Source organism: Podarcis tiliguerta (genome assembly GCF_965153285.1).
Source record: "Podarcis tiliguerta genome assembly, chromosome: 4".
Lineage (NCBI taxonomy): Eukaryota > Metazoa > Chordata > Lepidosauria > Squamata > Lacertidae > Podarcis > Podarcis tiliguerta.
In genome coordinates this window covers 13,938,604-13,951,250 of record NC_139537.1, presented here as the reverse complement: position 1 = coordinate 13,951,250, position 12,647 = coordinate 13,938,604, and the positions used below count along the sequence as shown (strand labels likewise).

Genomic DNA, 12,647 nt, shown 5'->3' with positions numbered 1-12,647 from the left:
CTTCCCCTTCCAAAGCCAATCCTTCCCAGCCATGTCAATAACTCTCCAATGCGTATCTCCTTCACTATGTTCCAGCCACCATAATTATTTGCCTTCAACATCCACCCGGTTAGGTGGAAGGGTGTTTTATAACTAGAAGACACCAGCTGTAAATGCTGATTTAAGAAAACATCATCTAGACATCGGTGTCCATTAAATCATAGAACTGTAGAGTTGGAAGGGACCCCAAGGGTCATCAAGTCAAACCATCTGCATTGCAGAAATCGATGAAGAAGCATCTTTAGCTCTTGGTTCATAAAACCTAGGGGAAAGGTGATCTCACCTGACTCCATTCCCATTACAATATTTTTGTTTTTACAACGAAAGTGCTGGCAACCAAAATATCCAACATATTCATTTTCCTAGTTTGCTTGATGTGAAACTTTCCATATCTGTGCTTCTTCCCCGATCATGTTGCCTTGAGATATTGCAGATTGTTGGGTAAGCATTTTTGGACTGGAATGGGAAAGTCTAGCTGTTATATTAGCCCTATAATAATGTTTAACTAGGAGCAATAATGATCTGTCTCAAACCTTTATAGAGGTCTCAGCAGGCAGTTTTATACTAAGGTGTTTGTCAACTCTGGCTACAAAAATCTGTGAGAATGGAGATAAGGCAAAAATATAAAGATAGCAGAACCTGGGAATGATTGTGGACAGTGGAATACAAGCATAGTTAGTAGCATGAGTTAACTACCTGCATCTGAACATTTACAGCCCTCAATAAATATTCTGATGGTCCCTTTGCTGGTTTTATTTTCCTTTCTCAATTTATCAGTGTAACAACACAGTAGTGTATGATACATCTCCCATTCCCTTTTCAGTACTGTCATATGGCTGGTCTTTAAAAGGTCTAATCTAAAGCCCATTAAAGTGTGAGTTCAGTGCTGAGCAGCTGTGGAGTTTTAGAGCTGCAGCATTTGCGACTCATCAAAAACCAGATCAGGCTGGCAAAAGTCTTAAACAGCATCTCTGGGTCAACTCAAAGGTGGTGGTGGTGGGGAATCCTATCTGATTTACAGTTTAAGGTTTAACATGCCTTTACTTCTGCTGTGTGAGGTAGGGTGTATGGGGGGATGAGGCAGGCCTTACTATGATGCAACTTGAAGCAGTTGCTTTAGGACGTGGATACGGGAAAGATAGGTGGATGGGATTTGGCCATCCATTTTGGGTGCAAACAGTATCTACAGCCAGCAGAAGACATTACATCTGTTTGTCTTTTGAGTCTAGGGATCTTCTTCCCATCTACCTATCCTGTTCTGCTGTGGCTTGGGGAAATACAAGGGAAATGGTAATTAATACTGCAGGGCAAGGCAAATCAGGACCCTGGTCAGCTCCCAGTGGGCCCTATTAGCTGAGCTTTGGAAGATGTTGTCTCAGCAAAGGCTTAGTCTTGGGGTGACTGGTGCATTAGCTCAATCAGAGTCCTCTTTTGGCCAACACTGGTAACCTGAGCCTGGGTGTACAATCCTAACCAGCTCGCTAGGCCTTAATAGGTACTTGTTAATGGCTTAGCCCTATGTTTATGTTGCTCCTGCTCACCGTTACCTCTTGTAAAAGACACAGAGAGCAAAAAATTTAAATATACCGCCACATTTTCTATCCACTTGCCTCCCCATTTATTTTCCATTGTCCCAAGACAGGATGCTCTTAGCCTGCATGTGAGCTGGGCTCTCAGTATCTGCTCTACTTTTAGGTTAATCAGAGCTCTGGTATGAGTGCATTTTAGAAACGAGACAAGAAGGGTGATAAAATATTTTTTACATCAGCTTAATAATAAAGTCCCATTAACCATCCATAACATCTAGAGATAGAGTAGAAAAGACATTAAAATAAATTAGTTTCACAGGATTTCTGTAATTCTGAATGTAAGGGGAAATATAGGACTAGCAGTGCTGCTTTGGCACATCCTTCACGAGCCTTCTCAGGTCACCATTTATGGAACATCCTCTCTGGTGAGGTCTGTCTGCCCCCTTCTTTATTGACATTCCTTTTTACCCAGTCATCTTATGGCTGTAATCTAGAAATTATTAACTGTGTGAGCATGTGATTGTTTGTAAATGTTTTTAAATACGTTGGTATTTTATTTTTAATTGTATTGTGTTAGCACTGTTTGCTCTCCTTTGGGTGGAAGGGTGGGATATAAATTTAATAAAACTATCTTCTTCATCAATGTATTAAACATCTGTACAGCTGTGATTGTACTGCACAGTGCAGGATATCAGCATCACAGCACAACTTCCCAATTACTTTGGCTTGTCGCGTTCTGACATGCTAGGCTCCTGTGTTGTTTGAAAGGCTCAAAGTTCACAGTTGTGCAGTTGTTTACACTCAAGCATCAAGAACCAGTACTCAAAAATGGGGACCCCCCCCCAAAAAAAAAGAAAAGAAAAACCAGCCTGAGCCAGAATGGTTATAAATGCCCTCTTATGACTTACCACTTTATTCTGACCTTAAAGAACTGTTCTCTCGACTCTGTCTTTTCCTTCTGCTTCTTGCCTGTATTTATGTTTGTGAGCCTGATGAAGATGCTGGCCTCTCTTCATTTAAATTAATGTGAGCTGTTTGGGGAGACAATAATTTGTCTGATAGATGGATTAAAACAATAGTCGCAGTATCACAGAATTGTAGAGTTGGAAATGACCACAAGGACAATCCAGTCCAACCCTCTGTAATGGAAGAATCCTTTAACCCAACGTGGGACTTGAACCCACGGCCCTGAAGGAGATGGGTGGAGATGTTGCTTAGCAACCAGGCAGAGTGGCATGATGATATACACGTGCTTCAGTCGGTTGTGCAGTTCTGATGAAGTTTTCCTCGGTATGGTTGCTTGATCCATGGTTTTAAGCTTGGTAATAAGTTGCAATAGACTGGAAAGAGAAATTGCTGAATTGCAACTTATTACCAAACTTAAAACCATGGAGAGACCTGGTCTGAATAGAGACATTGGATTCTTATCTCATTATACATGATAAAACTATTTTTAGCCATCTCACCTCTTGCTTTTTCCTGTAAGACCAACTGTCATTAACAGTCGTCAACAGGTTTACCACACCTATCAGCCAATCACCCATTCCCACCACCCTTCTGAGTAATACCCCTCCCCACCCTCTCACTATATACAGTGGTACCTCGGGTTACATACGCTTCAGGTTACAGACGCTTCAGGTTACAGACTCCGCTAACCCAGAAATAGTATCTCGGGTTAAGAACTTTGCTTCAGGATGAGAACAGAAATCGTGCTCCAGTGGCGCGGCGGCAACAGGAGGCCCCATTAGCTAAAGTGGTGTTTCAGGTTAAGAACAGTTTCAGGTTAAGAACAGACCTCCGAAACGAATTAAGTACTTAACCCGGGGTACCACTGTAAAAGGGTCTGGTGACTTCTGTTTCAGTGTATCTGAAGAAATGTGCATGCACATGAAAGTTCATACCAATAACAAACTTAGTCGGTCTCTAAGGTGCTACTGGAAGGAATTTTTTTATTTTGTTTTGACTATGGCAGACCAACACAGCTACCTACCTGTAGAGATATTAGTTGTTAGCTTTGGGAGATGTGTGTCAGTGTGGTTGCCCATTGAAGTTTTGTTTTGGACTGGGGGCTTCTGTAGGCTGGAACACCAATCCCCCAAAACACTCACCTACGTTGGATTCAATGTTACTTGTGGTTTTATGCAACTTGCCACAGAGTGACGCTGCAAGGCAGGGGTTGAGGACCTCAGGCCTGGGGGCCAAATTTGGCCCTCAAAGTGCTTTTGCCTGGCCCTCTGGACTCTCTCCCCAGCCACAGCCCCTTTCTCAAAGTCACCCCTTTCTCAAAGTCAGCCCCCCCCCCAAATTGCTTGAACTCAGTTCCGGCACCTTTCAGGCGGGCGCCATTACCATTATAAGAGAACAAGACAGGGGTTCATGGTGAATTAGAATAAAATAATTGTGGAACTGGAAGGGATCCTGAGGGTCATCTAGTCCAACCCCCTGCAATGCAGGGCTATGCAGCTGTCCCATATGGGGATTGAACCTGCAATCTTGGTGTTATCGGCACCATGCTCTAACCAACTGTGCTATCCATCTGCTTAGCTCTGGCACCTCTTTTTCTAGAAAAATAACACTGCTTATTGGTTATGTTTTGCACCCTCCTTGAGTAGTTTTGCTTGGCTGGAATGTCATTGGCCCCTGATAATGCCACTTGCTTGGCTAAATGGAGGATAGAGAGAGAGAGGAGTGTGACTGTGTGTACTAATCAACTGTGCAAAGGTAAAATTTATTTATTTTTTGCTCCTTCCACTTTTGGCTCTGGCCACATCTACTAGTGGCATGCAGCTCCCTAAATTTGCCTAGAAGGCAATGCGACCCTATCCTTCGCTGCAAATTTTGGAGATTACCGCTATCCTAAGAGAGTGTTTCATTTGGAAAGCTACTAGACTATAGCCACTAAAGTTCTTACCTCATTTGTCTAATGGGAAGGGGAAAAAATCCTATTTGCTTTTTTCCCTCCTTACTCTCTCTCTTTTCAAGAGTTCCCTAAATGAGCCTAGGGATGAGTAATAGGGAACTTGAGAGTGAAGCATAATGGAAAAAGAAGAAAGGCTTTTATCAGGTGGAACCACTAGTGGGTGCCGTTACAATAACGTATGATTTGAAATGCATTGGATGGTTAACTGTGTTCGTTTCGAGTCCAGTATATAGAAATGCAGAGCTGTATCCCTAGACAGAATGCGGTAAGACCCTGTTTATAAAATAAAGCCCTTTGCAGAGTGGCTGAGTGCTTGAAAGCCTGGTAGAGCACAGACTTTGCATTCAAAAGGCCCCAAGTGCAGTTCTTAGCATCTCCAAGTAGGGCTAGGGAAAGATCCCTGCCTGCAACCCTAGAGAGCTATTGGGAGTCAGTGTCAGCAGTACTGAGCTTAATGGATCTATGGCAATGTTTCCATATAGTTAGATAGGTATAGCTATAGTGTAGATATGCAGCACACTAAGAACGTAACATAGGAATACCTGGATCAGGACAATGGTACGTTTCCAAGCACAATTCAAAGTGTTGGTACTGACCTTTAAAGCCCTAAATGGCCTCGGTCCAGTATACCTGAAGGAGCGTCCCCACCCCCATCGTTCAGCCCAGACACTGCGGTCCAGCTCCGAGGACCTTCTGGTGGTTCCCTCGCTGCGAGAAGTGAGGTTACAGGGAACCAGGCAGAGGGCCTTCTCGGTAGTGGCACCTGCCATGTGGAATACCCTCCCACCAGATGTCAAGGAAATGAACAACTCTCTGACTTTTAAAAGACATCTGAAGGCAGCCCTGTTTAGGGAGGTTTTTCATGGTTGATGTTTTGGCCTGTTTTTATTATTCTGTTGGGAGCCGCCCAGAGCGGCTGGGGAAACCCAGCCAGAAGGGCGGGGTATAAATAATAAATTATTATCTTCTAGTCCAGCATCCTGTTCTCACAGTGGTGAACCAGATGCCCCTATGGGAAACCAGGGAGCAGACCATGAGCACAAGAGCCCTCTCCCCTCCCATAGTTTACAGCAACTGGTATTCAGAAGCATTGTTGCCTACAAATGCGGAGGTAGACCGTAGCCATCACAGCTAATAGACGTCAATGGCCTTATCCTCCATGAATTTGTCTAAACCACACAGCCTAGGACTTGCCTATCAGAAGGTCAGCAGTTTGAATCCCCACAACGGGGTCAGCTCCCATTACTTGGTCCCTGCTCCTGCCAACCTAGCAGTTTGAAAGCACGTCAAAGTGCAAGTAGATAAATAGGTACCGCTCCAGCGGGAAGGTAAATGGCGTTTCCGTGCACTGCTCTGGTTCGCCAGAAGCGGCTTAGTCATGCTGGCCACATGACCCAGAAGCTGTACGCTGGCTCCCTCGGCCAGTAAAGCGAGATGAGCACCGCACCCCAGAGTCATCTGCGACTGGACCTTTACCCCACTCTTCAGCCAAAAAGGCTCTCAAATCGCCTTACATGCAATTAAAACAAGACAGCCCCTACCCACAGGCTCATAATCTAAAAACGGCGCACAAGGGAAAGGGGGGCAGGCAGGGAAGAGGAAAATAAAAATTTATATTCAGGCACCAATTTGTAAAGAGTTGTTTCTGCAACGACCATCTGGCACAGTTGTGTGTTGCAAATAGAAACAAGTGTTTTCTGAAATTGTCAGCACAGAATGATCAATACTTTTATACAAACTTTGTGTTGGGAGCTGTCCTGAGCCGCTTTCCCACACCAAAACCAGACATCAGCCAAGAATATGCTGCTCACAAGGGGAATTTTCGGGCAGGATGGCTCCCTTTTCGGAATCGCCTATAATCGCCTGTACAGCTGACTTCTCCTTTTCTCCCCTCCCCTCCCACAACAGATTCGCTGTTAGATAATATCTTAGTAACATGAATCATGTGTTATTATTAGTGCACATTAAAGTACGGGCACAAAGGAGGCAGGGAAACATGTATGCATTTATTTCTTTGTGAAATCTGCATACCACCCATCTGCCAAATGGAGTTCCAAACGCACATTAATTAAGCAACACAGACAACATTTGTAAGAAAAAGGATAAGCAAGGATAAAATGAGAATATTGAACTGTTTCAGACAAAAGGGGGAAACACAAATAAATCGAGCACCAATTGTTGTTTTGTTTAGTTTTCAATTACAAAACCCTGGAAGTGGCTAGGATTAGATTTCCTGGCAGATACAAGGGGTGGCAATTTATTATTATTATTATCATTATCATTTTATTATTGTATCCATTTATAACACTGCTTAATGCCAAAACAGGTTTCCAAGTGGTTTACAAAGTATGATGCAGACATTAAAATATGAGCACCCATAGTTAAGATGCACAGTGCAACAATCCCATTAAAATATATGCACCTGCAATTAATATATATATATAATAAAACAATCCCATTAAATCAGCTCAAAAATTGAAACAGTAGACTCGGGTGCATCTTCCCAAAACAGATGTAATGGTTCTAGGGGTTGCTCGTGCGTAAGTTGCTGTTACTCCTGGCTAGGTTGCCTGGTTGAACCCTTTCTGTCAGGGCAGCCTTGAGTTCCGTGGCTGCCTCAGTCGCTGGCAGAATCCGTCAGTGGGCGTTTCTTAAACCTCTTCCAGCATAGAAGCTGTTTGACGCCCAGTCTCCTCCCCCTTTGCCTGCACGGAAGTTTTCTGCGCAAAGTGGGTGTGGGCAACGGAGTACTCGTGCCCTCTCCTCTGGTCTCCTGCGAAGAGTCCTGGAGCCACCTCTCTGATTCCTCTATCTTCTCCCCTTTCCCACTGGTGTTACGCTGATTGCCTTCCCCAGCGGATGGGCTACCTCTCCCCCTACTGGGACCCTCTCCACCATCCCTCGGGAGCCTCCTGTCCACCTCCAGCTCCGATGGCAGTTCCCTGACAACAGACCAGGCCGTCCATGTTTCAGGAGCAAGTCCTCTTTTTGTGAATTGCTTTGAGCCCATATCTCAAAGCAATACTTGCCTCACAAATGTAAGGCAAAAGATGAGGTCGCTGACCCTATAAAAATGGTGGTCGGTGTGCAATGCATTGTGGGCCAATGTACCATATTTGCTTGTGCACAAATGGGAGGGCTTCTCTGTAGTGTAGGGTAGGGTTAGGGGTAATGAATCATCTACCATCTGCTGGGGACTGATCAGAAGTGTGAATTGCCAAGCGGTTATTGCAAATCTGCTGTTTTGGCAGAGGAATGCTAAGTATGGAAAGCCAGCAGAACTTACACTGCCTTAAACTAAGCGGGCCAAAATTATCTCTATTCCAAACACTGCTCAGGAGGTGGGCTGCTGCCAGCAGAGCTTGCTTAAGCCTGCAGAGGGGAAACGTGCCTTTCAAATAGATTTTGACTTAAACAGCCCTTTTTGCTAGGGTATGTACTGCTGGGTTGCCAGGCCATGTAACCAAGCTGAAGTCACCTCACCACTCCCCTGGAATGAGACCCAGTTGAGCTGGGATGAAGGAGTTACACTGGCATATCTCCAGCTGAGCTGGGCTTAAGTTAGCATCGGCCGGATGATCCAGAGATCTTCTGGATCCTAACACCTTCATCCCAGCAGATTGTGGGTTTGGACTGCTCTCTACACTTGTAGTAGTAGTAGTAGCAGCAGCAGCAATAATAATAATACAGTGGTACCTCGGGTTACATATGCTTCAGGTTACATTCACTTCAGGTTACAGACTCCGCTAACCCAGAAATAGTGCTTCAGGTTAAGAACTTTGCTTTCGGATGAGAACAGAAATCGTGCTCTGGCGGCGCAGCAGCAGCAGGAGGCCCCATTAGCTAAAGTGGTGCTTCAGGTTAAGAAGAGTTTCAGGTTACGAACGGACCTCCGGAACGAATTAAGTACTTAACCCGAGGTACCACTGTAATAATAATAATAATGATTAATAATACCTCTTGCCTAGTTTCTGTACACTGGGATCATTAAATTGTTGAATGACAGGGCAGTCATTTCAATAAATGATAAATAATAAACAGGTTCATTTATAGGATAATGATGGTGATGGGGTTTTCAGTCGAGACTAATGGAGGCTTCGCCCCTTTGAAAATGTGTAGGAAGAGAAAATTCTGTTCAGGGACAAAGCATTACAGAAGGCTATTAATTTAGGGAAGGCACTTTAAATGCATAGGCATTTGCAGAGGAGACTGAATTGCCTTTAGAGGCATACAATGAGCAGTTAAGCGCTGCAATAGAAGAAAACAGATTGCGTTGTAATTAAAGTGGGCTTAGCTAACCTGAACGACAGAGAGCTTCATTGCAGAGCAGGGCTGGAGTGATCCAGTCCTCCAGATTCTGACAAGCTGCAGGGAGCTTCTATAACGGGGACATCCTTGCGAATTCTTCACTACTTCACTGCATGGGCAGCAAGTGAAGATTTGCCCCACGTTTTGAAGAGGGCTGAGGCATACTGGTAATTTCTGTTTGCTGCAACAGGTTTAATTTGGAGCTGAAGTCTGCATTTGGTTTCATACTGTTTTCATACATCTGCGAGTGACGTGAGCATGTCACATGGCATGTGCATGCCACCATGGATTATTATTGAGGGGGCCCAGCCTCCTCCTAGAAAATTTGGGGGGGGCAACTCATCACCTCATCCCCACCCCCCATAGGGCCCCTGGTCTTATATATGCTCTTACTGTGATATATGGCTGAGATGCTAGATGGATAGATAGATAGATAGATAGATAGATAGATAGATAGATAGATGATAGATAGATAGATAGATAGATAGATCTCTTCCTGGAAACCCTTTTGGCATGTGGGGGAATGATATAAAATATACGAAATGTATCTTTTTAGGGACCACCTTACTTCTGTAATTTTAAATTGTTTTAACTATTTTTAAAAATATTTTTAATATTATGTAATACTGTTTTTTTTATTTTTATTTTTTAAAAATTGTTGTAACCTCCCTTAAGGTGAAAGGTAGGAAATAAATTTTAACAATAATTGTAGCGGTCATCAGATTATTTTGCCTGATGTGTAATTTGGTAATAGATTCAATGATGTATAGAACCCCTATAATGTTCTTTATTAGTCTTCTAGAAATTCTTTTGGCTTTCTTAAAGTTTCTCCATTCACTTCAAATGTTGATTTAGTCCAGTGATAAGGAACCTGTGGCCCTCCAGATGTCGTTCCAACTCCAGTCACCCTCAGTCAGCATGAGATGACAGATGTTTTGTTCCAGGAACATCTGGAGGGCCACCCCTGCTTTAGTCTGAAACAATGTTTCCCAAACTTGGGTCTCCAGCTGTTTTTGGACTACAACTCCCATTATCCTTAGCTAGCAGGACCAGCGGTCGGGGGTAATGGGAATTGTAGTCCAAAAACAGCTGGAAGCCCAGGTTTGGGAAACACTGGTCTAAAATATTGATGCACTTTCTAGTTTGAAAATATTCTAGAAATGTGTGCTCTGTTTTTTTTTAAAAACCACTCTATTTTCTCTTAAAGGCTGAGAAGACTATGATTGTATCCTTCATTATCAACAGAGATGTTGGCCATCTTATAGAAAATGCTTGGAAACACCAGTTGACCGCCGGCTCAGTTGCTTTGATTCCTTCAAGAGACGTCGTCGTTGCTGCTTAAAAACGCTCTCGCCTTGTGGTCCCACCATGTTTCCTATACTGGCTTAAACCATTTCCTAAAATGCTCCTTCTGCCATTCCTTGCAGTCTTGTTATTGAAGGAAGATGCCTGGGGGAACTTTGGTCTTTTGGTTTCTGCACAGTCCAGCGAGAGGAGAGTGGTTGCCTACATGCCAGGGGACATCATCATTGGAGCTCTGTTCTCTGTGCATCACCAGCCAAGTGTTGACAAAGTCCACGAGAGGAAGTGCGGAGAGGTGAGGGAGCAGTATGGCATTCAGCGAGTGGAGGCGATGCTCCACACACTCGACAGGATTAACCAGAACCAAACCTTGTTGCCAAACATAACGTTAGGTTGCGAGATCAGAGACTCGTGCTGGCACTCGGCGGTTGCTCTCGAGCAAAGCATCGAGTTCATACGGGATTCTCTCATCTCGGCGGAAGAAGAAGAAGGGCTGATGAAGTGTGTGGATGGCTCAACATCTTCCTTCCGTTCCAAAAAGCCCATCGTCGGCGTCATCGGGCCTGGGTCCAGTTCTGTGGCCATTCAGGTCCAAAACCTGTTGCAGCTCTTCAACATACCTCAGATTGCTTACTCGGCAACCAGCATGGACTTAAGTGACAAGACCTTGTTCAAGTACTTCATGAGAGTGGTACCCTCGGACGCACAACAGGCCCGTGCGATGGTGGACATAGTTAAGAGATACAACTGGACTTACGTCTCTGCTGTGCATACTGAAGGTAAGGGAGAAGGTTTATTTCATCTCCACATTCACATTCACATGCAATAAGGATACGTTCTGGGTTGCAGTATTAACATATGGAGCATATACCATGTTCCATGTTTGTAGAATCAGTATGATCTAGAACTGATTATTTTCTGTTGCCTCAATTTTTGAACCCCTTTATACATACAGCAAGGGCAGTGGTGGAGGAAGTCTCTTGGGCATTTGGGGAGGTGCGCCTAGGGGCGGGGTAAATCACCCATAGGGGCAGGGCGTGCAGTGCCACACAGCACCCATAGGGATAGGCAGAGGTCCCAAGGGGGTAGGGCCATCTTAAGCATATCCAGCACTGTGGTGCAAAGATCCCTCTGGCAGCAGCACACCCCCCCCCACAACTCCAAAACTAGGGAGGGGGCAGTGGAAAATGTCCTCTGCCTCCCCCACCGCCCCAATCCCCAGCTTTGTGCTGGTCCTGTGGGTTACCCAAGAGGCGAGGTCCATGCCTGGTCTGTGGTCAAAGGTGCAATGTGGAGGCAGTCCGTAGTAGCTGGAGCTGGGTGCAGGGCAGGGAGTCGGGTGAAGTCAGGAACAGGCAAGCAAGCTGGGAGCCAGGGCGGGTCAGGAGCTCTAGCAGAAAAGCAGGACAGGGTTCAGGCAGGAACTAGCAACCAACAATGTTGCTCCCGCAATTTAGAACTGGGGCTGGCCAGCTTTTATCTGCCCCAAGGCATAGGGTGGCCCCAATCCTCTGGTGATGCGCCCTTCCTGGCCTGGAGGCGAGCACTCCTCCTGTGGGAATTTAGTTCCCTCTGGCTCTCTGCCCTGAGCCTCTGCAGCTCAGGAGAGGCTGGAGGGCTACCGGACCCAGAGGCAACCTCAGCTTCTTCTCATGGGACTGAGAGTGGAGCACCTGCAGGCAATGGGTCCTCCCTCACCTCAGGAGCCAGAGCAGACTCAGCTGGTGTCTGTACCTGAGGATCCAGCACAGGTGAGGATCCCTCGGGCTCATGCCCCAGCCCCGACTCAGCTGGTTCTGGAGGCGGGGAATCCTGTGCAGGCTGGGATTCCTCAGGTTCAGCATCTGAGTCTGAATCCCAGGCCATCACAGGAGTGGCGGCGGTGATCAAGCAGGAAAACTTGCTGGCGGACATCCTCTCCAGCGTCGGGACGCCCGAGAAGGCAGCCCAGGAAGGCTGCGCAGCGTCTTTCACCAGGAAGCAGGAGGAGGAAAACGACCGGGAACAGGGTTGTCTTTAGCAGATGCAGTGGCTTGGGAAGAAAGCTGCATGCCCACCAGCCATATAGTTGGTGGGTCGCAGCTGGCGGGCGTGCAGGAAAGGGGAGGCTGCCGGCAAAGCCGCACAGCTCCCCTACTCACTAGGGTGCCCCTGAGAGGCCAGCGCCCTGGCGCAACGAACCACTAACACCAATGGGTCCCAGAGAGGTGCACCAGCCGCATGTAGCGCCCTGGGGGCACCTGTGGTGATGTCACCCCCCCTCAGGGATGGCACCTGGGGTGGACCACACCCACCGCACCCTCCTTGCTCCGCCTCTGAGCAAGGATACCCCACCTATCTGCAAAATGCCTATTTCACAGAGGATAAGCTCTAGTGATGTTTATACACCCTGTTCCCAAAACTAGAAACAAACACCTCTACCCTACAAAAAACTTGAAAACCCAGACAAAAAAGGAGGAATAGATAAGCCCTTCTCAAACAATCACAAGAAGAAGAAGTCCCAAACACCTCATTAAAAATAATATAAAACGGGGGGGCATGTGGCTCCG

At 45.9% G+C, this 12,647-nt stretch overlaps 1 protein-coding gene across 5 annotated transcripts in view; it reads left to right on the top strand.

The window, feature by feature from the left end:
• GRM5 (glutamate metabotropic receptor 5) overlaps positions 1-12,647 on the top strand; it is a 247,489-nt gene that overhangs the window by 12,023 nt on the left and 222,819 nt on the right. For all 5 annotated transcript variants that reach the window (XM_083436136.1, XM_083436134.1, XM_083436135.1 and 2 more), the window contains exon 2: positions 10,004-10,877. In XM_083436136.1, the coding sequence (XP_083292262.1) occupies positions 10,199-10,877 (679 nt within the window). In that variant the 5' untranslated portion in view covers positions 10,004-10,198. The remainder of the gene's footprint in view (positions 1-10,003; positions 10,878-12,647) is intronic.